Source organism: Onychomys torridus, chromosome 9 (assembly GCF_903995425.1).
Source record: "Onychomys torridus chromosome 9, mOncTor1.1, whole genome shotgun sequence".
Lineage (NCBI taxonomy): Eukaryota > Metazoa > Chordata > Mammalia > Rodentia > Cricetidae > Onychomys > Onychomys torridus.
In genome coordinates, this window is record NC_050451.1 from 21,964,001 (window position 1) to 21,990,547 (window position 26,547).

General features: G+C 41.9%; 1 protein-coding gene across 3 annotated transcripts in view; it reads right to left on the minus strand.

Annotated features, from left to right (window-relative positions):
• Positions 1-5,832: 5,832 nt before the first annotated feature.
• Positions 5,833-26,547, minus strand: part of Synpr (synaptoporin) — a 341,260-nt gene continuing 320,545 nt past the window's right edge. For all 3 annotated transcript variants that reach the window (XM_036199958.1, XM_036199960.1, XM_036199959.1), the window contains 2 exons: positions 11,663-11,854; positions 5,833-7,496 (listed from right to left, as the gene is read on the minus strand). In XM_036199958.1, coding sequence (XP_036055851.1) covers positions 7,239-7,496; positions 11,663-11,854 — 450 coding nt within the window. In that variant the 3' untranslated portion in view covers positions 5,833-7,238. The remainder of the gene's footprint in view (positions 7,497-11,662; positions 11,855-26,547) is intronic.

Here is a 26,547-nt window from a genome sequence, read left to right on the forward strand (position 1 = left end):
ATGTTCTTTGATGGAATAAAACCTGGCCACAGCAATTATCCCCTGAGCGAAGACTTTAGAAATTTTTCTATGGTCTTTGCCTCCATTTCTGAAGTCCTTATTTGCCCTTGACTTAGGGTCTTCTCCTGGAGGAATTCAATTTGAGACATTCAATTTCACATGAAATTATGGATGTGATGGCTATTGTAAAACACAAAATACTCTATAAAAGTGTCTTGCTCTCATGCCAGCATGTAAGTTCCCTCAGACACATGTCTACCTGAGTCATCACTGAAAGCTAACAGGGTCCTCATCTTAACTCTGGCCTTCACATTATTATTTGGGAACTATTGGGGCTGCATACTGTGCCGTCTTCCTCTGACATTTTGATAATTATTTGAATTTACCTCATTTCATTGTCTGTATATGTGCTGTTTGACCAAAACTAAGCTATCAACTCACAAGTAAAGGTAGTTCTATCTTCTTCAAATCAAATCTATCTGAAATCTAAGGGTATAGTACCCACAATTGTGCTTGGCATAAGTAGGAGCCTAGTAAATAGTTATTGAATGAATTGATGAATGAATGAACCTACTCTCAGTGTGGTAGTTAGAATGTAATTGGGCTCCATAATCTCATAGCGAGTGGCACTATTTAGAAGTGTGGCTTTGTTGGAGTGGATATGGCCTTGATGGAGGAAGTGTGTCACTATGGGGGTGGGCTTTGAGGTTTCCTATGCCCAGTGTCTCAGTTGACTTCCTGTTGCCTGCAAGATGTAGACTCTCTGCTACTACTCCAGCACCATGTCTGCCTGCCATGTTCCCCATCATGATGGTGATAGACTGAGCCTCTGAAACTGTAAGTGAACCACCCCAGTTAAGTGTTTCCTTTATAAGAGTTGTCTCTGGGCAATGGTGGTGCATGCCTTTAATCCCAGCACTCAGGAGGCAGAGCCAGGTGGATCTCTGTGAGTTTGAGGCCAGCCTGGTCTACAGTGCAAGATCCAAGATAGGCACCAAAACTACACAGAGAAACCCTGTGTCAAAAAACCAGAAAAAAAAAAAGAGTTGCCATAAGGCTGGTGAGATGGTTCAGTGTTAAAGGCTAGGCTCACAACCAAAAACATAAGAGTTGCTGTGGTCATGGTGTCTCTTCACAGCAATAGAAACCCTAACTAAGACACTCAGAATTCCCATTTATTAGAAGTTGAAATATTAATATAGAATTCCATGAATTCATCTCCCAGCTTCTCCCAGTGTTGACACTGTACATAGTACAATGTCAAAGCCAGGAAGCTGCCAGAGGAGAAACTGAGTTGGGTCCTTGCCCACTGCAGGAAGCCCTGTAGTTCTTGCCTCTCTGAGAATGAAGCTTCTTGTGTCTAAGGCCTTTTCTTACCCGCCCTTCTTACCTTTTCGGCAACTAGCTCCTTCTCTCCCCTGGCATGTCCTGGCACTACTAGCCTTGTTGCCAGTTGTTCTGAATTTAAAGGCATTAAGTGCTTCCTCACCCCCACCTTAGGTTCCCAGGCACACACGTCTCTGTACGCTACATTCTCCTCAAACCTAAGTCTTCCTCCAAGTCTCAGCTTCAAATCGTCTTCCGAGAGGCACCCTTGCTGGCTTCCCATTTCCCTTTCTGCTACAGGTGCAGGAAAATATTATAAGAACTCAGCTGGTTATGGCAAAGCCACTACCTGAAGGGATCAAGGAATTCCTTCAGAGAAAGCCAAATTCCAAGGAACTTTTGCTGTTATTTGGCTTGTTATATATCAGCTGTCTTCTGTTATGAAAGTCATGTGTGTCTTCATAGTTTTCCCAGTTGATTTCTCCCTAAGAATTCCTAACAGTGTGGACTGATCACTCTCTGAACATATACAATCAAGGTATTTGGAGAACAGCCTCAGGAAAGGCTTCCTTCCCCCAGCCCATCCATTTCTCCCCTTTCAGCACTGAAATCAGATATCTTCTTCAGCCACTTTCAAGGACTAATAAAATAACAGTCCAGACCACCACATGCTAGACTCCTGATTCAAGGTAAATTCCACAAGGAGACACCGCCTAGGTCAGGTGGACCTTAAGTAATAGCTTTACACAATTTAGCTCGCACCCTCCTTTCTCACAGCCTTACTAAATTTATGGACCCCTAATTTCTTACCTAGTCACTTCTCAGAATGTAGACTTAGCACACAGATCCCCTTTTTGATATACTAACCAGTCATTAGTACTCAGTTGACCTCCTCTTTCACCACTCCCATTTCGATTGTAAAAGAAAGCCTGGTGGTCACTACCTGAGGAAAATTCTTACCTGCCTTTATGACCCTGTAGAATTTTAGCCTGGTGACCTTGCTTGACCAGGGGACTGCTATTATGTGGGTTTATTTATAACTGGACTCCTGAGAGACTTGGGAAGAACAGAGAGATGGAGAACGGAGATGGATAAGAAGGATTTTGATCAGAGAGAATGTGTGGATGAGATGGAAGATGAGGAAGATTCAGATGAGGAAGTCCTAGCTAGGTAAGAACAAGGTGAAAAGGACCTAGGTGAGGCAGAATTAAGATGAGAGAATTAAGATAGAACTTAGAGGGAGCAGTAGATAAATACAGAGAGAAATCAGACAAGAAAGGAGGTAGGCACAAGAACAGAACTGAAGCTGTGTCAATAGGATATTATCCCAGACGAATTAAAGAAAATGGACTATAGAGCTTGGTATGCTGAGATTCTATTTCCCAAAAATCATCCTCGCTGTTTGTAGTTTTCTCTCCTGAGCCCCTGGTATAATGTTCAGCCTGGTCCCTATAATATTAGAGACCTTTCCCTCCCCATTGTTCTTTTATCTGTAGTGTCAATCTATTTTTGCATATTTTATGTATTTACTTGCTTATTGTTTGAGTCTTCTAATCTTGAGATAAACTCCAAAGGTTCCAGCAACAGTAATTTTTCTCAGCTCAGTACAATGAGAAATTTGGTCTGTAAAAATCTCAGCCTTGTATCAGTTTGAAGTAGATTTTCATTTCATTGATTAATTCAACATTGCACAGCCAACCACCTCACAGAACTGAGTATCATACAGTTCATTAGTTTTTCCCACATGCAACCAGATAATCTCTTGTTTCAATCTATGGGAGGAACATTAGTAGTCCTGTTCCCTAGACTGAGTAATAACAGTAATGGTGGGGACCAGTGTAGAAGGTGGTTTGATGCTTTAGTTTGCTTTCCCACCGTGAACCCTCTGATACCAGCCACAGCTTGAAGGGTAGATAGTTCCTGTTCTTGTGGACAGTGACCGCCATCATGCAGGTACCTCCCAGGGTCTCTGTTTTCCTTCTTTATGTTCCCTTCTCAAGGAATTGAAAGGGTCATGGAAGGATTTATATCCAGGTCCTATCTCTGGCCCATGTTCAGTGTCATGTAAACTCACCCTAAGTGGGCAAACCCCACCAATGGATGTTGCCAGTGAGTAGATTTCACAACTTCCTCCTGTTTTTTTGATCTCAAAATATCTTTTAGAATTTTTAGAAAATTTAACTTTTGTGTCGGGAGGGTTGCATGAACACACATGTGGAGGATGGATGGCAGCCTCAGGTCTCCCTCCTCCTCAGCTGTCTACCTTGGGTGTTTTGTTTTGCTTTTTCATCTTTCTTTGTGAGACAACCATCCTTCTAGGCTAGGCTGACTGGCCACAGAGCCTGTGTACATGATGCTCCACTTGTTGCTTGCATTCTGGGAACTGAACTGTGGTCTGTATAGAAGCAGTTCCTGACTGAGTTATACCCTGACCTTACTTCCTGTTTCTTTCTTTCTTTCTTTCTTTTTTTTTTTTTTTTTTTTTTTTGGTTTTTCGAGACAGGGTTTCTCTGTGTAGCTTTGTGCCTTTCCTGGAACTCACCCAGCCTGGCCTCGAACTCACAGAGATCCGCCTGGCTCTGCCTCCCAAGTGCTGGGATTAAAGGCATGCGCCACCACCGCCTGGCGACTTCCTGTTTCTTGATGGAAAAATTCCAGAGCAACACTGCTCTGAGGTTGTGATGGGCCCAAGTTTCCCTTGCCTTCATCAGCACCAGTAGAGATACCTTTTTCTTGCTGTTTTTGCTTTTTTTTTAAATTTTTCAATCTTTCCTTGTTTTGTTCTCTCATTCATCATCCTGACTAGCTTTCTAGAAATCCCCCTCAAGCAAGTTGCTTTTGTCTGGGGCTCTGGTTTGCGAGGTCCCACATCTGGACATTGCACACTGTGTGCCAGGAGTTACTCTAATTCCTTTGATGGCTTACCTTTCCTCCTGATAACAAGCTTCTGAGTTTATACTCTGAGCCCCACGATACAGACGGGACATCTCAAAGAGCGAGACTCTATGTGTCTTCCCATTACTGACCTCCCACATGCCCTAAGAGGTCCCCATAGTGTTAACTTCCTTACACTTCTAGACTGTAGACTGTGGCCATGGAAATGTCTCAGGGCTTTGGAGAAGTCACTTGGGAGGAAAGAAGAATCACAAAAGTGGCAGGGTGGGAATTCTTACCTAGGCAGTCTGATCACTGGGACCACCCTTCCTATCTGTGTGCTTCAGCTCTCCAAGGAAGAAAGTCAGCTAGCATACTCAAACAATCAATGAGCCAGGAAGCTGAGAGTCCACACTCAATCTTGGTGGTCCCAGGCCTATCAACTATAATGATTATTCCTCATTTTTCTTTCTCCATAAAGGCCAAATCTTTGTCTCTTTCCTTCAAACATAAAGGACTGAGCCAGTTTAGTGAAATTACTTCTTGATTAAGGCAGCTTTTTATTGTGACCCTGAAGTGGACTGGGAAAGCATATCTGTATCTCAATCAGGGAATTCTATTTGTCAGAGTCCCAAAGGGCTTTGGACCTGTAACAGTCTGTCACATGGGTATGAGCTTTGGAGAGTTCATGACTATGTATGAAGAAGAGGTCACTTTCTCCTCCTGCACTGGGCTAAAGAAAGAAGTCTCATCCAACTACTAACTTGAAAAACAGGGCAGAGGAGGCCTATCACAGTCAGCTGTACCTCCCAACCACCATGAAGCAGATGATGTCAACCTTTAGAGTCTAAACATTACTTCCTCAGTATCAGGAAAGCTTTCTCTCTGGTCCTCTTGCACCTCATTATCTACATAATAGCTTCTGATATTCTTTCAAAACACTTTCAAAACCCTCTCACACTGTCACTGCCCCTCTGCTCACACACACACACACACACACACACACACACACACACACAATCTTTCAAGTGCCTTTATTAAGTTTTTTTCAGATAAAGATACAAGTCCTAATTGTGACCTCCAAGTAGTTTTCACCCCTGTACCCATAGGCAGGCTCCCCTTCTGCAAAGCCTCCCTCGGTCTCTATGCTTTGACAACTCCATCTATCCTTCTTGCCTCCTACTATCAGAGCTAAAGTCTACCTGGCTCTACTCTGCTGTGATATGCTTCCTTCTGCCCTGTCCTCTTAAGTTGGGTCTTGCTCAAGTCTGAAGCCCCTTCAGTTTTCTCCCTGACTAGCTGAGACAGATGCTTTTGCAGAAGCCCATGCCTCCACCCTCCACCACACACAGTATAACAGGGATGTGGATATGTAACACAGTTCTCTCCTAGTAGAATGCAGGCTTCTTAAAAAGAGCCCCTTTCTGCTTTTCCACACCATTGTTTCCACTTGACTTGAGCAGTGTTGAGTACTTGGGAGATCAGAATAGGTGAAAGGTTAACTAAACAAAGAACAGGGGACCAGGAAGTAAAAGTGGGGTAGGGGGCAGGAGGCAGGGGCAAGAATGTTAGAAGCATTGCACTTAACCTTGCTGTTGAAGCTGACAGGCTCGTAGTTATGGATCTTCACTGTTTAGCCAGATTATAGGCAACAACTTTATTGAGGTCAAAAGATATCACAATACAGATTTATCCAACAGGATTTAAGAAACTCGTTACAGATAGCATTTAAGACACAGGCTATGTTGTGCTGAACTGCTTCCAGTGTCACAGATCACACAAAGAATGTGTATGTCAGTTACACTTATCTAGAAACACATTTGCTTAGCTTGCCCTGCCTATTGGGCTTTGTTGTTTCCACTGAATTAAAATGAAGAAATGAAGATTGGCATTTTCTTGGTAATGAATATGTTCTGGACAGTCTTTCATGAGAGCCATCTTTCAGATAGAGTGGCATAGGGAAGCCATTCTTAATTTATAGGTTATACACAAACCTAAATAAGTAATTCTGTTAAGCTATAACTTGAGATTTCTAGTAATTGGATTGAGCAACATATTAGCTTTAAAATAAACAAAATCAGATGTTTGACTGGTCATATGGGGCTATAGAGAACTTTTCTTAGTACTACTTAAACTATGGTGCCTAAAGTTATATCTCTGGATGCTAGGAAAATGCCACTCTACAAGCATAGGGTCATTGTGCCTTATCACTCATGGCTCACAGGATAAGAGCCACAAAATGCCATAGGAAGTTACAAGAATGTAAATATTTACTTAAGTAAATCAGATAAATATTGGGCAGTTACCATACAGAACACTGACTATCTACAAATAGAGAAAGTTCCCAGACCTTAGCTCTAATGCATTCAGAACTTGGGTAAAGTCAGAAAGACAAACTTGCAACGTCTACAAAGCAGTGCATACACATCTTTAAACACCCACTTAACAAACTCATGATGCAAACTAAAAAATCTTCACGTTTATGGTGTGAGAAAATACTTATTCATGCATTAAATCATATAAACATTGTTTCATCAAGTGAAAACAGTACAGAATAATTACCTAAAACATTTGTAGTCCTAAAGGGCCTAAACTAAAAAATATTAACACATGCATGTTGTGATTCACCAAATAGTCTTCTAGAAATCATTAAAATGTCTCTTGCATCAAAACACATAGGAAAGCTCAATATTATTTAAGTTGCTTTATGCACATTACATACTAGAGACTTTAAGCTACAAAATGCTTCCACTATTTTAACACACATACAAAACGACCATAAATTTATCTGTGTATATAACAAGGTACTTTCTAATTACCCATCTATAATGAATAATGTATCTCCTCCTCAGGACATGTCATCTCTAAGTACCATTTATCACCACCCAGGCCTTTTTGCTTTAATGAGGACTACAGATCTCTGATTTACATTCAACATTCTCTGCATTAATAATTGATTGAAACTCTTAAAAAAATTCTTATGCTACTGAAATGGAAGGTGGTGAGGCTATAGCCAGAAGAGTTTGGGTGATACTGGGTTATATCTGATTGTTAAAGGAAGTGGGGCCACTGGGCTGTTGGCCAAACTCATCAGAAGATGGTCCCAGACTTGCCTGCTGGCCATAGCCACCACTTGACCCATAGCTGTCTTGGTTGTACCCGCCTTGATTATAGCTGCTAGAGTGCTTCTCCATGGGGTCGGAGAGGTATCTCTGTCCTGAGGAATGCCAGCCAGTCTCCTTGAAGACAAACCAAATGTTGCCAGCCCACAGGATGAAGTTCAAAAACCCGAAGACCTGGAGGAGGATCAGAGCAAGAGGTTAAAAGACTAGACAGAAACTCCAGAAAAGCCCATTCACAGCACTTCCTCACAGTGCCATGGGGGAGCCTGCACTTTAATTTTGAAGTCTATTTAATTTTCTCACTCAGAACCACTATTTGATTTAGGGTTCTTGAACACTTTATATATACCAGGCACTACATGAAGGGTTTTATATATTGAGTCGTCCTGTCGTGTGTCCCCCCCATCCCCTCCCCAAGAGGCCAGTGTTATTATACATCACATGTCTGTATTGAAAATGTGGTCTGTATTGAAAATGTGGAAATGAAGTTTCACAAAGAAAACAATCTGGGTCAAGGTCATACTACAGATTACAAACAATAACAATCCACTTCTCACAGACCAGAGGGACTCCTGATAAGTACTGTCAATCAACAGCCTGTTTCCCCATCTGCCTTTTCCTGAGGGGATGGACTTTCCCCTTTCTCTGGTCTTGGGACTTCCCTCCCCCAGCTACCAGGACCAGGGACCTGGAAGTTTCAAATGTTCACCTTAGAGAAAAACTCTTTTAACTTTGATTTCTGATCCTCGTATACGTCTGTTCCTGCAGATTTTCAACCAATTGAGGACCGCAAATTGCCCCCACTGATGCCTGCATGTCCTTAGCCCAAGAGGTCCACAGAACGTGGACAGCAAGTGAAAATACGAAAAAAAAAAAAAAAAAAAAAAAAACAACCTCTTCTGATATGAAGGGATGGCTCTGCTCAGGGATGTGATTTTATCTGTTTGCTTGTCTTGATCATGTCCTATTTTCTTGCTACTACTCAGTTTTTAAAATGGGTCCAACTTAATCTTAAGAAGGCAGAGCATCCCCCCTGGGGTGTGCAAAGAACACTGGTTTCCTGTCACAGTCATCAGGGAGGTACCCCAAATCCCCATCAGCTGGCACATTTAGGGACACATGAGTCTTTGAATCCTGCCATTTATTCCACTTGAAATTAGGAGAGAATTTTGATTCAAGCTCAGATGTGGGGACATCAGAAAGAGGATATAAAACTGCACATGGGAAAGAATTGAGAGATAAAATGTGGATATTCATAAAGGTGATGGTCAATTTGCCTTTAGTAAAATTGGAAAAGCAGAAGTAGAAATTATGGAAAAAGCAGAGTTATATTTAGTAAAGTTAGGACAAACTGACAGTTGACAGGCTCTTCCTCCACTGCTCTTCTTTTCTATAGAAGTGAGCACCCTGAGTGAGGTGGTCCTCAATCAGCATTTCCCACAGATTGGGCCGCATGCTGAGTGTTTTTCTCATGGATTCTGTTCTCCCAGCAGTCTCAAAGTCCACTGCATAATTGTCTACAGTTTTCAGATGGTGGCATGGAGGTCTGAGCTGGTTTGTTGTTCATAAAGGCTCCACTAGACTGTTGCCCTGTGGAGCAAGGACTCTCTTGAAGACCGCTCCAGGACTCTGCCTTCAGCTCTTTTGAGTGGTAACAGTATTAGGAGAGATTGGCTTCAGTTCTATCATTAGTGTAGTTAGATCTAGAAACCTTTCCCAGGATCCTTAATAGCACCTCCTGCATCTGTAATGTCTAGATACCTCACTTTACTTTAGGGCTACTGTGAAGTTAAAAATGGCAAAGAAAATCATTTTGTTACCATAGGAGAAAATGGTTTTTGTTTCTTGACCATTTTCCTTTCAGGGATCACAGACCACAGTGTATGTATGGTTCCTTCTCGAGAACTTGTACTTGCCCGGCATGGTAGGTTTGGGGAGCCATGTTTTGACTACACAATTTCTAATGCCTACAGCTACAATTCATGAGACTGAGGTGGAAACCTAACCCCAGAAGGGCCAATGGGATGCTCTCAACCAATGCTCTCAGATGTTTGCTACTGGATCTGAGTGAGGTACATTCAATCTAAGTTCTCCTCCCCCCTTTAAAAATATCTGGTTATTCTCTCTCTCTCTCTCTCTCTCTCTCTCTCTCTCTCTCTCTCTCTGATACACACACCATGGTATGCATGTGAAAGTCAGAGGACAACTATGTGGGGTCTGTTCTCTCCTTCCTTTTTGTGAGTTTTGGGATAAGGTCACCAAGCTCAGGCAGTGAGCACTGATACCCACTGAGCCATCTCATTGGTCAACGCTATTTCTTTGAAAGGAAATACACAATTAGAAACTGAAGGTACCCACCTTCTCCCATATGCACAGAAAACAATCCTCTGTTGGAACAGGAGGATGCCATAGCAGACAACAGCTTTCAACAGATGCTCACACAAGGGTGAGAGGTGGAGAATGTGAAAGACCCAGTCTCTTGACTATCTTCCAGCTTACAGCCCTGAATTCTACTCTAGGGAACCCTTCTAGCTTTTCTAATTATTTTTGGGTTTTGCTTGAGCTACCTCAATGTGACTTGGAGGCAAGCACACTTTTAATTCAAAAACCCGTGGTGACTGATTAATATCCTTTCCCCTGTGATAGCAATACACAATTCATTTTCCTTGCAGTGTGAAGTTTTAGTCAAATAGCTTGAGGTCTGTCCAGGAACTTTTCCACTGGAGAGGAAAAATGGGAGGTCAGGTAAAATTCCCACTACTCAGCAACCCTAAGGGACAATATTTTGGTTATCTGATGTTGGAGTTGAAGATCTGCTCTAGAGTCTTCCATTCTCATCTCTTCAGATCTCAGCAGGTTCAGGGTATCTTTCCAGAAACTATCCTTTTCATGATGAGATGGGAACCAGTTTCCATTTACAAATGCAGATCTGAATGCCTACAGACACTAGTCCCAGACAAGGGTCTAAAGAACACTGCAAGCCTTACTTTCAGTCAATCTGAAGGAGCTGCTCTATTAGAACTGTCAGAGCCTAGGCTGTCAGGGACACAGTGACAACCCTGCAGACCTTTCCTTCCACATGTTTACATTGTTGTTAGGTTTAGGGGAACACAGTATTCTTCATCGCTACGTCCTACCTTCCAGCCTAAAGTTTATTAGAACATGAGTGAATGACAAGGCATGTGGGTTGACATAACTTACGGGGACATGGATTATCAAGCTAGCAGTTGATGAACAGCGTTTTCTTGGTTTGTTAAACATGTCAAGCAATTTTATATTTGTTCTCTTAGATTTTGAGATTAGAGTCACAATTATGTCTTCAGCATTTCCTACAAACAACCTATAGACATCACTATATATGTTAATGTATACTCACAAGTTGTCACTCACAAGTGTGGCCAGAAATATGTAAGAATGTTTGTGAGATCCAGGGCATAGTTAATTTCCATGGCTACTATTCCACCAAGGCAAGATTTATGAAAAAATCAGGAGGGGTGGGGGTAACCCTTCCCCTCTTTGTGGCCCCCTTCCCTGACTGAATTTTAGAAAGCTGCAGGGATGCAGGTTAACTTTGCAGCCAAGGTAATTATTCTTCACTTTTGCTGGAGAGTGTTCTTTCAGTGAGCAGAGCTGAGCTCCTCAGTAGAGGCTTCTCTGTGCCGACACTCTAGCTTGTCTTTATCAGATGCAGCTTCCTTCTGGGCAGGAGCACAGTTGCTTACACATATAAATAAGGGATACAATTTAGCCTCTCTCCAACTGTGAGCATTGTTCCTGTAAGGCCCATAGTCTTGATGACAATATTTGCTTTTGTCCAGCTAATTTAGTTGCTCTTTTCTCAGGCAGCTAAACTGGAGGAGGAAGAGGACACACAATTATTCTAAGTACTTTTTCAAGCGTGCATTTCTTCTTGCTCCCCACTAAGTCTGCATACTTTTTCTCCAACCAATTTGGTGTATTCCTCGTGTGGATTTAATAAAATGTTTCTCTTCCGGGAAACATCTGAGTTAACAAATATTCGTTTTAACTTCTGGCAGGCTTCAGCCTTAACATTTGGGTTTTCTATCAGCCCTGGCTTAGAATTTTCACTTGTCATCTCAGCTCCTAATCCCTGCTGGGATTTATTAAAACTGTAATCAGCACTACTACAGTGTGTGGGCTTTGACAATGGAAATCTTGAAGGCTAAAATATCATCTTATCTGGCAGTGAGATTTCCCTCTTTTTTGATTGGCCTAGTTTCAGAGGTAGAAATGTCCACAGTGGCTTTGGGATGTTTTTCTTAATCATTGACCATCAAATGAAGACTTGAGAAGTCAAGCCTGGATGAACCACTACTTACCACAGATGTGTTTAAGCTGGACATGGCAGGGCTGTGGACAGCCATGCATTTGTTGGAGGCCTGCTTGCAAGCTGACATCAGTAACAAGACTTCCTTGGGATCAGTTGCCACTTTGACATCAGACAGTCCTTTTGCCCAAGCAGATGAACCAACCAACCACAAGAACGAAAAGACCACAGTGACGATAAAATCCTGCACAGCGAGAAAACAGGAACAAAATAAAACAAACACAAAACCAGATGTTAGTTCCAGAAACAAATGTATTAATTTATGTGAATACTATTTATTTTTATAAAATTCTAAGAACCCATAGCATTAGGACCTAGAGATACTGTAAAACAAACAAAGGGAGAAAGAAAGTTTACTGATGTTGTGTTTATACTCACATGAGATAAATAATTATATTGTTATTTAGTTTTGCTTTTTTTGTCTCTCTTTACAGTCCTGACTGTCCTAGAACTCCCTTTTGCGGAGCAGACTGGCCTGGAATCCACAGACATCTTCCAACCCCTGCATCCCCAGTGTTGGTATTAACAGCATGTGCCACGACACCCAGCTATATTGTTATCTATTGAAAGCCTGCTCTGTTTCCATTCTCAGGAATGACTCAAGAACTCCATAATCCATTTATTATTGTTCCCCAAAGCATCCCTCTTTGCATTTCATAAAATAAGTCAGAGAATGGTTGAAGGGTGTCGGAGACTCTACATGAAGTGGTGGCATTCTAACTACTGACCCCACATTCTTCATTGTTATGGCGTGATGGTTTCAAACATTTGGAGACATCTGCCCATTGTCAAAACTCCTGGATGGCAGTGTTTATTCGCTCATGTATTTGTTATTTTAACAAAAATAAGTACTATCTATTTTATGCCTGGAACTGGGTTAGGTAGAGGCAGGGCTAACTGTTACATTTTTGCTTACTATGGGATTAGAATTGTGTTTGCAATATTCATGTTATATTTTTGTTTTGTTTTGAGACAGGGTCTCTCTTTGTAGTCCTGGCTGCCCTGGAACTCACTATGTAGACCAGGGTGGTCTCGAACTGACAGAGATCTACCTGCCTATGCCTCCCAAAGTGCTGAGATTAAAGACATGCACCAAGACATGCACCACCATGCTCTGGCTATACTGTATCTTTACACCCATTTTAAAGACAAAGAAACTGAAGTCCAAGGCAATTGAAGTATAACACATAAAAATAGCAGGAGATCTATCTAACTGTGAAAACTACCTGCTCTGTTTGCAGGTAGCAGAAGCTCTCTTACTGTTAGCAACCACATGTCTATGATGTGAGAATGTTGCTATTTAGGAGAAAGATCTCCACAGACAGTTATATGGCTTGGGGTGGGGGGTAAAGGAACTCATTACCAAGCTTGTTGACTTGAGTTATACCCAAGACCTACAAGGTAAAAGTAAAGAACTGGCTCCTGCATGTTATCCTCTGAGCTTCATGGGTTTGCTATGGTGTGTGTGCACATACCACATGTACACATGCACACACATAAAATAAGTAAATGTAGTTTGAAAAAATAAAAAATATAGAGACATGTCTCTGAACTTCTAATGGGGGCCTATTTCTTACATCCTCTTTGGCAGGGTATAGGGGCAGGTGGGATTCCTTACCCTAGGCTGTTTTGACCCAATAAACCCAAATCTTAGACCTACTATATTGATGTTATTACTTAAGTACACCATGTTTACTTACCAAAAGTAATAAAGTTGACCTCAAAAGGAAAGCAGCAAATGTGAAACACCAACAGAAAATGTTGCTGTTTCTTTTCTCCCTTGGGGCATGGTATATTTTGCTTGAATTGCCCTGCACTCAGGTATACCTGCTAGCTTTTCATGGCCTGCATTGGGGAAGACATTATACTCTAAGTGATACTATTTGTATCTAGTGTTTGTTAGGTGTGACCTTTTGGAGAAGTCTCGCAACTAAGACTGGCTAAATCTTTAGAACAGCTATTCTTTTGGTCCAGTGGCTGTTGTGTTATGTAGCTCACTGACTAACAATAATAGCTCAACAATACTTAGGGTCAACATGTGACCCATTCCCAGGGCTTATAGGGCCTGGGGTACTCCCTGTTCCTGTTTTCTACTCCCGTACTTCTTCCTTCTCTTCTTCTCATAGCTAATCATTTTCATTTGGAGTTGTATGTATGTTTATAAGCTGTCTGAAGTCCTTTCTGGAAATGCGGAGGTTTAAAAGTGCAAGCATACAAATACATCATCTACAGCTGTTTTAGCATTAGTAATACAATTCACACCTAGTGATTGGGTATGAACTGAGTGTGTCCAATCTCAACTTTCTGTCCATGTCCAATCTGGCACCTTAGTTCACTCTTCATTATTCAGGCAGTTGAATTTATACTTATGTATTTACAGATCAATAAGTCTAAATAAGGGTCACCAAACTAAAGAACAGTGTTGGCAAGGCCTCAGGCCTTTTGGTAGGCTCTAGGGAGAATCCATGATCTTCTCCCTGTTGATCAAGGCTATCCATTTTTCACTGCTCATGGTCTTCTGTGTTCAAACAGCAATGGCCAGTCTTACTCCCAATATTGTGTCACTCTGACAATGACTTCTCTGCCTCCCTTTTCCCTTTCCAGGCCTCATGGTTACACTGGGCTTATCCAAATCATTCAGGGTCTCACTATTTTAAAGCTTTCTCAGCGAACTCAGCTCTATCTGCAGTGTTAATCTCCTCTTGCCATGCCATATGATATAGCTACAAGTTCCAAGGATGAGGATGGGGCATCTTTGGAGGGCCATTATGCCACCTACATAGTTGGAAATGTTTTTAATCCAAAGATTATTTGGGGGAAAATTGGCATTTTAATGATGTTACATCTTCCAAGGAATGAATATGAAGTGTCTGATTCCATTCATTTATTCAAATAGTATGGTTTGGGTAATGTGCAAAAGTCTTGAGAAAACTCTTACTGGATACAAGAACATGTAGGGCTGTGCCCTTCACTGTTACATATTTATTAGGTCCCATAGTTATCATATAGCTCCAAGTATGGAACAGTGCTTTTCATTATTTATATTCATTACAATTAGAGACAGACTTATTAAATGCCAATAGGGCATGGGAAAAAGAACAGAGTTCTGTCCATTTAGCAGAATAACAGTAGTAGTTTCTCTCTTAGGGTCTATGATATGTCTAGCTATAGGTTCTTGGCTCACTAATGATATAGATTTCATCTTGTGGAGCAGGCTTTAAATCCCATTAGAGAGTGTTTATCCCTCCTATGATATCCATGCCAGTACTGCACCAGTTGTCATGTCTTGCCAGGCCAGTCATTGTTGTAGTTTGAAGGATTCGTTACTGGGTAAGATTGATAGCTACTTTCCTCCTCTAGTACTGCACATAGTATCCATGAAATCTAGTCAGTAGGGGTAAAGCGTATAGGTCAGTACTCATTTGACTTTTTCTTGTTCTATAACTCAAGTTTTATAAAATTCTCAAAGAATTAAATAAGTATAGGCTTCTGTGAGGCCTTTTAATTGGATAATGGAGAAAATTATGTCAAACTAATATTTACTGAGCACTTATTATGCACTAAGTATTATTCCAGATTCATTTGGATTAACTCAATCCTGGGAAAAAGCAGTGTGAAACACATGTTAATCCTGTTCTCATTTTGTAATTGAGGAAACTGACGTGCCAGGATGTTAAACAAATTGCCTGAAGCCTGAGTTAATTGATAGAGGATTCGAAGCCTGGCCATCTGTCTCCAGGGTCTGTGCTTGACTGCACTGTGCTGCTTCTATGTCTCCTTTAAGAAGAGCTTCCTACTTAAAGCCAATGTATTAAAAAGGTTCTCAAGGGCTGATGAGATGACTCAGTAAAGAAAGACATCTTCTACCAAGACTGATGACCTGAGTTTGACCCCAAACCCCACAGGTGAAGAGAGCTGACTGCAGTAAGCTGTTCTTTGGCTTTCATGGGTGCACTCTAGGGTGTATACACACATGCACACATACACATACATACCCCCACACACATATACATACATACACATATACACACACACATACACACACACCACATGCACACACACACAAAATAAATAAATGTAAAAAGGATATATTGAAACGTTTTTGAAAAGATTTGAAATTCTGCTTAATTTAAGTTAGTGGAGTGCTTAACTTTCTTACTGAATTCAAGGATCTGTGTCATTGGACTAAATACTATGCTCCTGGGTCCTGATCTGACATTTTGTCTTCTATGAGTACACTGGCCAGGAGGTACTGCATAACTTATCTCCTGTGTAAGTTAAAAGCTCAGCTCTGGCACTGGACAGATCCAGATTTGAATCCTTAATCTTATACTTTCATGTTCATAGGCAATTCTTGTGGCCTCAGTTACCCCTGAGGTAGGTAGAAATAAGAGCATCTTCTCATGGGATAGTTGGAGGATTAATGAGTTACTGTAAACAATGTTTATCACTATGCCAGGAAAAAGGTGGCTGAACAGGAAATGGAAACTTCAATAGTCATCAGTAAAACAGCAGTGATGATACAAACGGCACGCAGCTGTGGACTGAGCTGTCAGGGCTATGCACCTACCTTGGTTGACACATCTCTATGCAAGTGGAACAGTAGAGATTTTGAGCAAGGTACTACTGCAATAATTCCCCAAACTTGGAAAACAGCTATGTGTCTTATGGCTTATTTTAAATGTTCAACCATTTAAAATAATTGCTGTACTACATTATTTATGATGTGTGTCTATTCCCAGCATAGGGGGCAGAATAATTGTTTCTTAGTGTGAGTCCAATGCTGAGCATATATTCTCTGCTCAAAACCTTCCAGCAATAGCCCCTCACTGAGAACCATTACCAAAGACCACACAGAGGGGTCCTAAGGAACCCTGAGCTGGTTGCTCTTCTGATGTGAACTGTATTCCTGACCTATCCTTCCATGTCTCCATGCAATGCACAACCTTCCTAGCTGTTACTCTAACCCACCCAGAACACACACAACTCAGAAATTTCACTGGGACAGTCCCCTTACATAGAACCACGGGGTTTGCTTCCTTTTGCCCTTAAAAATCTCAGCTGAAACTCCATTGTTCTCAGGCGTGGCATTGCTAAGCACATATGGACAGCATTTCCCAAGCCAGCTCTATTCATCTTCTCCACTTTCAATTTTCTCTTCTTCTCAATTCCCCTCTTAAGAGCTGCTGTGTATTTCCTTGCTTCAGTTGTTTACCCCAATTAAAATCTACACGTTTTATGGGCAGTGTTTTCTCTCTGGTGCACAAGGCACTGGACAGTGATCATTTTCAAAAGAATAAATAGGTGTAAGAGGAGATGTTTCTGGTAAACTGAGTCAGAAGCAGGGGGATAGAAACCTGTGCACATGGATCAGGCCCCTCTTTCAGGAGGCCTTTCCTCTTTAGCACTCCCGGAAGTCTCTTCCTTATCCCTTCGAGGCTCAGGATTTACTTACCTCCTCAACATGTCCCCTCCCCTAAATGCGCCCCTTATCTCTATGCTGTGGTGGTATTTTATTTGTGCTGAAATGTGATATTTTATTTGTATGTTAATAATAAAGTTTGCCTGGAGATCAGAGATCATAGCCTTAACCAGAAGTGAGGCAGTGGTAGCACACACCCTTAATCCAATCACATGGCAGGCAGCATCTCTGTGTGTTCAAGGACACAGCCAAGCAGGGTGACACATGCCTTTAATCCCAGTAGCAACCATAGAGACCTGGAGGTCTGTATAGATAAGCAGTGATGAGGAAGTGATGAGGATGTGACTGCGCTTAGAGCCAATGAAAAGGCAGAAGAGGAAGGCAATAAAGGCACAGGTTAGACAGGACGAGGCTGTCTTGGGAAGCTACAATGATGTGGTGAGCTAAGGTTAGTTGGAGGCTATTGCCCTGATCTCTATGGCTTGCACCCCTTTATTTGGCTCCGTGTTTCTTATTTAATAAGACTGTTTAGAAATGTGTCTACACTATGCCTTGACTTTTATTTCCTAAGCACTTTTCAAAATTTGAAAATATATTCATTTACCACCCTCACTCCCCCATTTTTCCAAATAAGATTTCAACTCAAGGGCGAGAGCTTTGTCTATCTTTCTCCTTCTTGGGTCTTGGGCAGAAAAACACTGCTAAAATGTGTTGACTGAGAGAGTGAATGCATGAGTGAATGAATGAATGCATAGTATAGTCCCAATATTGTAAAAGTTTATCTTTGTGGATATGTTTTATGATAATTTATCAAGTAATAATGTTCAGAGATAAATTACACTTTATTTTAAATGAAGAACACATTCTATTAGACAAAGTAAACACAGCATGAGATTGTGACACTAAGTGGTGGTAGCAGTGGCTTTCACACACACACACACACACACACACACACACAGCCACTGGGTGGTGATATCAGTGGCTTTCACTCACACACACACACATACACACACAGCCACTGGGTGGTGATATCAGTGGCTTTCACTCACACACACACATACACACAGAGCCACTGAGTGGTGATATCAGTGGCTTTCACACACATACATACACACACAGACATACACACATACACACACAGCCACTGAGTGGTGATATCAGTGGCTTTCACACACATACATACACACACAGACATACACACATACACACACAGCCACTGAGTGGTGATATCAGTGGCTTTCACTCACACATACACACACACAGAGCCACTGAGTGGTGATATCAGTGGCCTTCACACACATACATACACACACAGAGCCACTGAGTGGTGATAGTGGCTTACACACACACACACACACACACACACACACACCCCACACGCACACACACACAGCCACTGGGTGGTGATATCAGTGGCTTACACACACACACACACACACACACACACACACACACAGCCACAGCCACTGAGTGGTGGTAACAGTGGCTTTCACACACACACACACACACACACAGCCACTGGGTGGTGATATCAGTGGCTTTCACACACACACACACACACACACACACACACAGCCACTGAGTGGTGATATCAGTGGCTTACACACACACACACACACACACACACAGCCATTGGGTGGTGATATCAGTGGCTTTCACACACACACACAGCCACTGAGTGGTGATATCAGTGGCTTACACACACACACACACACACACACACACACACACAGCCATTGGGTGGTGATATCAGTGGCTTTCACACACACACACAGCCACTGGGTGGTGATATCAGTGGCTTTCACACACACACACACACACACACACACACACACAGAGCCACTGAGTGGTGATATCAGTGGCTTACACACACACACACACACACACACACACACACACACACAGCCATTGGGTGGTGATATCAGTGGCTTTCATATGCAGCATTCACACTGGCACACCTGTCCCTTCAGCACTGGCAGGGATTTCTTTGAAATAAAATAACAAACAGCTTTCCAGCTTAGAGCGAGAGCACTGAGGAGTAGGAGGAGCAGCTAAGCTGAAGTGCGGCTTCCTGTACCTGAGTGACTGGAAGACAGGTACTGTGCCAGAGGAAAAACACCTTAGACTAGAGGTCTTTTGTCTCTTTATGGGCACAAGCTGTGTTGGAGGCTACCTTACAAAAGGAGACACAGGTCAAATATTTCACACCACTTTCTTCCATTCTCCTGTTTCCAGCTGAGGCTCCCCTGTGGCCAAACCCAGATTGAAGCCAGGAGGTGGGAAGTCCTCAGAAATGGATCACCTGCAGACACAGGAGGTCGGTCAAAGGGGATCGGTACTGGTGCTGCCTCACATCCTCTGAGTGCTTCCCACCACCAGGCCCTTCACCATGACCCCACAGACACTGCTAACCTGACAACCTGCCTACTTACAACGGCCCTGTGTTACTGATGAGGAAACTGGAGTATAGACAGTTAACACCTGTTAACACCTGTTAACACCTGTTAACACCTGTTGTTAACACCTGTTAACACCTGTTGTTAACACCTGTTAACACCTGGCTTGACTGCAATAGCTTGTCATGGACTTTAGGAAAATGTGTTTTTTGGTATGTGGATAACTGTTTTAATCAGTTCAAATTTTGAACAATTTGGTATCACCTAAATGATTTGGATTTCATCTACGTGCTTCCTATATTGTTTAATATTTAATTTTAAAATAATTAGTTAATTCAAACCAAAGTATGGGGTTTTGTATCAAATAAGGTTAATCTGGAAAGAACAACACATTCACAGTGAACAATAAGTTAATACAGCTTCTCATAAATAGAAGGCTAAAAACATTGACTTTAATAGAGTAAAAATAATATACCTTGCATACTTTCTAGAACTATCTGCCAAAGGCTTTGGAACCAAGTACCTTTGCTAAACCCGATTTACAAATATTAACCCAGTTATTAATGGCATTCATTAGAATAGTCTGATCAGAAATGGTGCTAAACTGAATGTGGAATGATTTATGTATCTGTATCATTGAAAGCTTATTGGTAGCTATGCGTAAAGGCATTTTCTGGTCAGGAGAATTATGTGGCTCAAAAATGGGTAGTGCCTTTCCTTGGAGGGTGCAGACACGGTTCCAGTTTTTGCAGATGCTATTCCTAGTTCCTCTAACAGAGACTGCACAATGGAAGATGAATTTGCGACGTTTACTGTTTCATTATCTTGATGCATAGTTAGCTGTGCTTGTATTATCTATCCCCAGTGAAGAGAGAAAGGCCATTCAGGAAGTACTTCCACACTTCAAATCTCTCCTGCTCGGGATCAGAGTTTCTCCAAGAAGTCTTTAGAGGAGACATGGCTAACCATAAAGAATTGCAGCCAAGACGGTCTATTTGTTTATTGTCTATGGTTGATGAGTGGACGCTGAGGTATCAGTCTCACTCTGTATCTAAAGACACAATTTGGATGTTTATGTGCAGTGCATTTGAGTATCTGTTCAATGAACCAAAGCCAGGTTTCTTTAGCTGGCACAGCCTGGCTTTGTTTTGACTAAGTGGTCAGATTCCATTACTTTGAAGGGTTGTTTTGTTGCCCTCATAAGTTGCTGTTAGCAAAGTGTTTTATGTTCTATGTAGATTTAATATAATAAAATTGCTGGTTTTGGATTCCTTGGGGACATACACAGAGAGGAGTACTCAGAGAACAATATTTGAGACACAGGTAGAATGATCCCGTTTATCTCTTCCCTGCATTTTGATAAACATAACCAATTGCTCCATTTCCACTTATTAGCAAATACTGCCAGTATTCCAGTCCAGTGGTTTTGTTCTCTTCCTTGTCAGTGATGGCTTTCTGTGCTTTCTTCCTTTTTTCTTTCTCTACTTCTTTTTTTCTCTTGCTGACATGTATCCCAAGATCTGAAATTGTTTAATCCTCAATGTAAGTGGCTTCATTATGTGAATTCCTCCTCCAGGAATTCCAGAGTGAGTCTGTGGACCACACAAGTGGGAAACCAGCAAGATGGCCTTTCAGTGGAGGGTGGAACCTTTCGCTTTGGTTTGCAAAGGGGAAAGAGCAAAGAGGGGCTAGCTGAAGCTACTGTCTGTTTTGCCAAACTAAGCTTCTCCCATCATTTTATATACTGACCCTAATATTATCAAAATTCTATAGACTGCCTATCACTTTTTTAAAACATTGTAAAAGACCTTTTGAACCTCACAAGAACTGCAAGAAGGCAAAGATTGTTTTACTCTAGACTCTGCAGAATCTAGAGCTAGATATAGGGGCTTAAATCCTGTGCCCCAAGTGGTCACGAGAACTGCCATCTGAGTTGGGACTTGCATTAGTGAATGGCTTTGCATTAACCTGTTTTTTCCTAGCCCTAAATTACCTACCAAGGTGGGAACACAGACATAGCAGTAAGTAAAACTGAGGTATATAGAGAGGCATTCTCTTCTTAATTTTCCTTCATATGAATAGTAAAGGAAAAATTTCGACTTTGGGCATTTATTTCTAACACCTAATTAGCAACTACTGACCTCAGAATTAGTCTTTACATAAGCCATGGCACGAAGCCAGAAGACAGTTCTGTTCACTTTCCATTGATTCATTTCAACATTTATCTTTTATTAATTCAATAATTTTGAATTTCTATATCTAGTAGTTACACAAAATTTTATCAAAATAAATTTTATTTAAGTTTAAGAAATTGACTTAAGCAACCACAGTAAATAATTTGTGGTCTAAGCATTGTGAGCAGTGAAAGGACCTGAGGTCTGGAGAGGACTGTGTAGTTTATCAGGACAGGAACACTGAGACCCCAACCCAGTTGTCTCAGAAATCTAGTACAAGCCACAGAAATGAGCTATAGATCCAACTTAAGGTATAGAGTAGGCATGCTCAAAGCAGCAAAGCAATAGGAAGGAACTCTGCACACTTCCAAAAGAGAAATGTCAACACCAACCCAGCCAAAAACCTTTATCTACAATGCTATCCTGTCTGCAAGATATGCTGGGGCAATGGTGGGAGTAACCAACCAGTGTCTGATTGACTTAAGACCCACTCCACCAGAAGAAACCCATACCTGACATTGCTTGGGTGACCAAGAACACAAAACTAGATAGTTCAGGGTCCTAGGTGAAAACCAAATACTACTGTTCAGATATTATGGAGAGAGAGAGAGAGAGAGAGAGAGAGAGAGAGAGAGAGAGAGAGAGAGAGAAAGAAGATGTCATAACATGTGTATTGGTCAGAGGATGGCTTAAAGGAGATGGTTTTCTCCTTCAGTCATCAAGGACTGAACTCAGGTCATCTAGCTTTGCAGCCAGGCCCTTTACCCATGGAGCCACCCTCACTGATGACTGGACTAAGTTGTTGGAAAGTGTGGACATTTTATATCCACAGTGCACCTTAATTCATATTAACCATCTTTCAAGTAGTGTTATCGTGTGTTGAGATCAGCTTAGATACACAGTTAACAAATGAAGTTTCCACAGTGAAAAGTGTAATGCCTTCTCTTGTTCAGAGTCCCTGACCAGTGCTACTTACAGAATGGGTTCTGTGCTGGCAGCTTAAGCAAGGAGACAGGCTCCCAGGCCAGGAGTGCCCAGAGGGACTGCATTTAGCCTGGGCTGGGGACAGAGTAAGCATCATTGAAACGGAAAGAATGACTGCACACCTTGTTTCCTGAGCAGGAGAGTATGTTGAAATAAGGAGGAAGATGGGGGCAGGGCACAAAGAGAAGGGGATTAGAAGAAAGGAGGAAAGGAAGAGAAAGTGGGAGGACAGGGAAAAGAAAGCAAGGGGAAGAGAGTCGGGGCAGGCAGGCAAGGAGAGGAAGTGGAGCAGAAGAGGAGATGGGAAGAGGAAGATGAAGAAGCAGTGGGGGAGAAGAGGAAGAAAAAGTAGAGGAGAAAAAGGGAGCAGCGTCGGGGAGGAGAGGAAGAAGAGGGGGAATAGAAAGAGAGGCCCCCCTGCATCCAGCACCCGTTACGTCCTTAGTTCATGTCATCTTGATGACAACTTAGTGGAGCAGGTTACATTATTCCTACTTTATGAATTGAAGAGGCAGCCTGCCTCCATCTTAAACTTAAAAGCCACCTTATAGTAAAGACAAACTAGGTCCATTCCTGTTTACGATTAAACTTATTTCTCAAGGATTGGGCTATGCCCCACCTGTCACCTTACTACAAATGGTTCTGTACTGCCTGTTCCAGGAATGGCACTCATGTTTTTGTTTCAAAAAAGTTGTTTATCATAATCTTGTAACTCTACCTTTGTTTCAAAAGGTTATATGACCACCAATGACTACCTTGTTGTGACTGCCTATTTTGCCCACCTTGCAATCATGTCTTTGTTTCAGGAGGGACTAACCTGTTATGCGTATATACTGCTCCTGTAACACTGTGGACTGTGCTTGCCAGACCCCCCATTTGAAAACCCCCTACCTCTGAGCTATGAAAACCTTGTCTTTTTCACATCCAAGGCTGACCTCTCGAACTGTGCCTTAGGAGGATGTAGCTTATGTACACAAATAAAAAAGCTTGTTTTAATTTATTTGGTCATGATTTGGGTCAATGGTCTTTCCCTCCCATCTTTGGGATTAACAGAATCAGGAACCAAGAGCCAGTCTGCAGAGATGTATTAAGTGAATGGAGACCAGTTGTGGAGTTTTCTGTAATAGGAGGCCAGTTTCCCTCTTTTGGACACTGAGTGTGCTTTGACAAATTCCATTAATCCCCAAGACTTTGGAAGCTGTATTGACAAATCCACTAGTGAAGAGGCTGAAGCCTTCTCAGGGAGCTCTAGTCTCCACAGAGATCTAGCACTTGGAAATGGGGCTTTCCTGTTCCAAATCGGTTAAGAAAAATCTTCAGGGTCAAATCATTGAGCTTGTTAATTTTTATTAGAAGAAACACGAAGTCAGAAAGTTTGTAATCATAGCCGGATTCTCAGCAGTCTGGGGCTTTGGATCTGAGTCACAGTTCTAATTTGATTTCTGTTGCAGTGATAAAACATTCTGATCAAAAGCAACTTAATAGAGAAAGGGATTTATTTGGCTTACACTTCTAGGTCACAGCCCATGATTCAGGGAAGTCAGGGCAGGAACTCAAGCAAGAACCTGAAGCAAAAATAATGACCACTGCTTGCTGGCTTGCTTGTTGGTCCATGTTCAGTTAGCTTTCTTGGTCATCCCAGAACCACATGCCTAGTGAATGGTGCTGCCCACAGTGGGGCGGACTCTCCTACATCAATTAACAATGAAGAACCACCCTTATATGGTCTAGGAAATCCATAAGTTGAGACCCTTCTCAGATGACTCTAGGTGAATCAAGTTGGTAGTTAAAGCTATCTCTGATAGTCACTAACCTTATACTTCGGGAGAGAGGTTCTTACACTGTTAAACTATTTGATGATCACCTTGTAGCTCAAAAGCTACGGACTATGGAGTATCAACTACCTCACTGGCCAAGCACACTCTTGAAAAAGCCTATCCATCCCAAATGTCTCTTCTTTCTGATATCTGGGAGCTCAGAGCACCACATTTATCCCTCAGTGAGTGTGTGTGTGTGTGAGACAGGGGAGGGGGCAGGGGGAGTAAAGGAGGGAGAGAGAGGAGTGATGGTGGAGCCATACATGGTCATCTGTGTATCCCCTCCTCCCAGTAGGGTTTTTGCTGAGCTTAGCCACAGCTATTTATAGGAAAGAGGTCCACAGAAATAGAAAGGGACAGAAAAAAACCAGTTACTATCATAGTTAAAATAATTTAATTTTTTATTGATACTACTGCTGTTAGTTTAAAAAGAAAAATTTAAACAACTAAAAAATTTTATATGCAAAAGTGTTGCCTATATACAAGTGCACTGTGTGCATGTCTGGTGTCTATGGAAGCCAAAAAGAGGCAGATGATGCCCTAGAGCTGGAGTTACAGTGCTATACATGGGTGCTGAGGACCAAAACAATCTTCTGCAAGTGAGCATCTGTTGCATTTCCTCCAGCTCCTGCTGTGTTTTTAATGTCAGAGGTAAGTGACTGTGAGGAGTTGGTTAGACATAGTCAAGTTGACTTTAGTAAGGAGGAAAAGAGTGGTTCTAGTCATGGTGATGAGGAGATAAGCTAGCACCAAGAGGACATCTATTCATGTTTTATGTGCATTGGATTACTCCATCTTCCAGCAACGCACCTGGATAGATACTAGTGTTCTTCCATTACATAAGGATGAATTACTTAAAATAACTTTGAAAGACGCATAGTAAAGATTTAGACCCAGAGAGTTTGGCTCCAAGGTCTGTGTTCTATTGCTTTTAAAGGGCTGTGATTTTATGAAAGACATGCCTTTTATTAGTTTAAAAATTAAGTGGTCACATTAATGCAAATATCATTTATGACCAATTTTTCTGTGTGCTACTTAGCCAAGAGTTACTCATTTAAATTCTCATGATGCTTTGAAATTGTTACTTTGACCACACCTCACAGTGGGAAAGTAAAGGCTGAGGATGATTACATGATTTGTCAAAGGGGTCATGACTATTTATTAGGCTGCTAAGCTCTGATCACAGCCATGGTTTTCGGAGCTCCAGTCTGTATCTCTCTCTAGAAGGTGGAACTCTTTGTATCTCAGTGCTGCTTTAACGGTGCACACTGTGTTTGAGGGCTGAAGTTGAAAGGCCTTTGTGTGCTTTATCTCCTTCATTCTCACACAATCCTGCCTGTGGAGCAGCTTCTGTTCTGTCTTCCAAATGAGAAAAAGACTTAGAAGAACCAGCTAATGACAGAGTTGGGTACCAAACTCAGATCTGTTTGACCCTTAGTAGGTTGACTTGTTCATGTTCATTGTTGAATTTTTCACAATCACAATCATCTGTCCAATGTGTGTGTATATGTGTGTGTCTGTGTGTGCGCGTGTGTGTGTATGTGTGTGTGTGTATATGTGTGTGTGTATGTGTGTGTGTGTGTGTGTGTGTGTATGTGTGTGTGTATGTGTGTGTGTATATGTGTGTGTGTGCGTGCGCGTGTGTGTGTATATGTGTGTGTATGTGTGTGTGTGTATGTGTGTGTGTATATGTGTGTGTGTGCACGCGCGCGCGTGTGTGTGTATGTGTGTGTATGTGTGTGTGTATATGTGTGTGTGTGTGCGTGCGCGTGTGTGTATATGTGTGTGTGTGTGCACGTGTGTGTCTGTGTGTGTGCGTGTGTGTATGTGTGTGTGTATATGTGTGTGTGTATATGCGTGTGTGTGTATGCGTGTGTGTGTATGTGTGTGTGTGTGTGCCATGGAGGCCAGAGGAGGATGTCAAGTGGCATGGCTATCACTCTACTTTATTCCCTTGAGACGGGGACTCTCACTGAGGCATCAGCAATCTTGTCCCCCACTAAGATTCAGGTATGCATGGATGCATGGCTACACCTGTCTTTTCCTCGGGTACTGGAGTCAAGCTCCTCCCACTTGTTCAACAA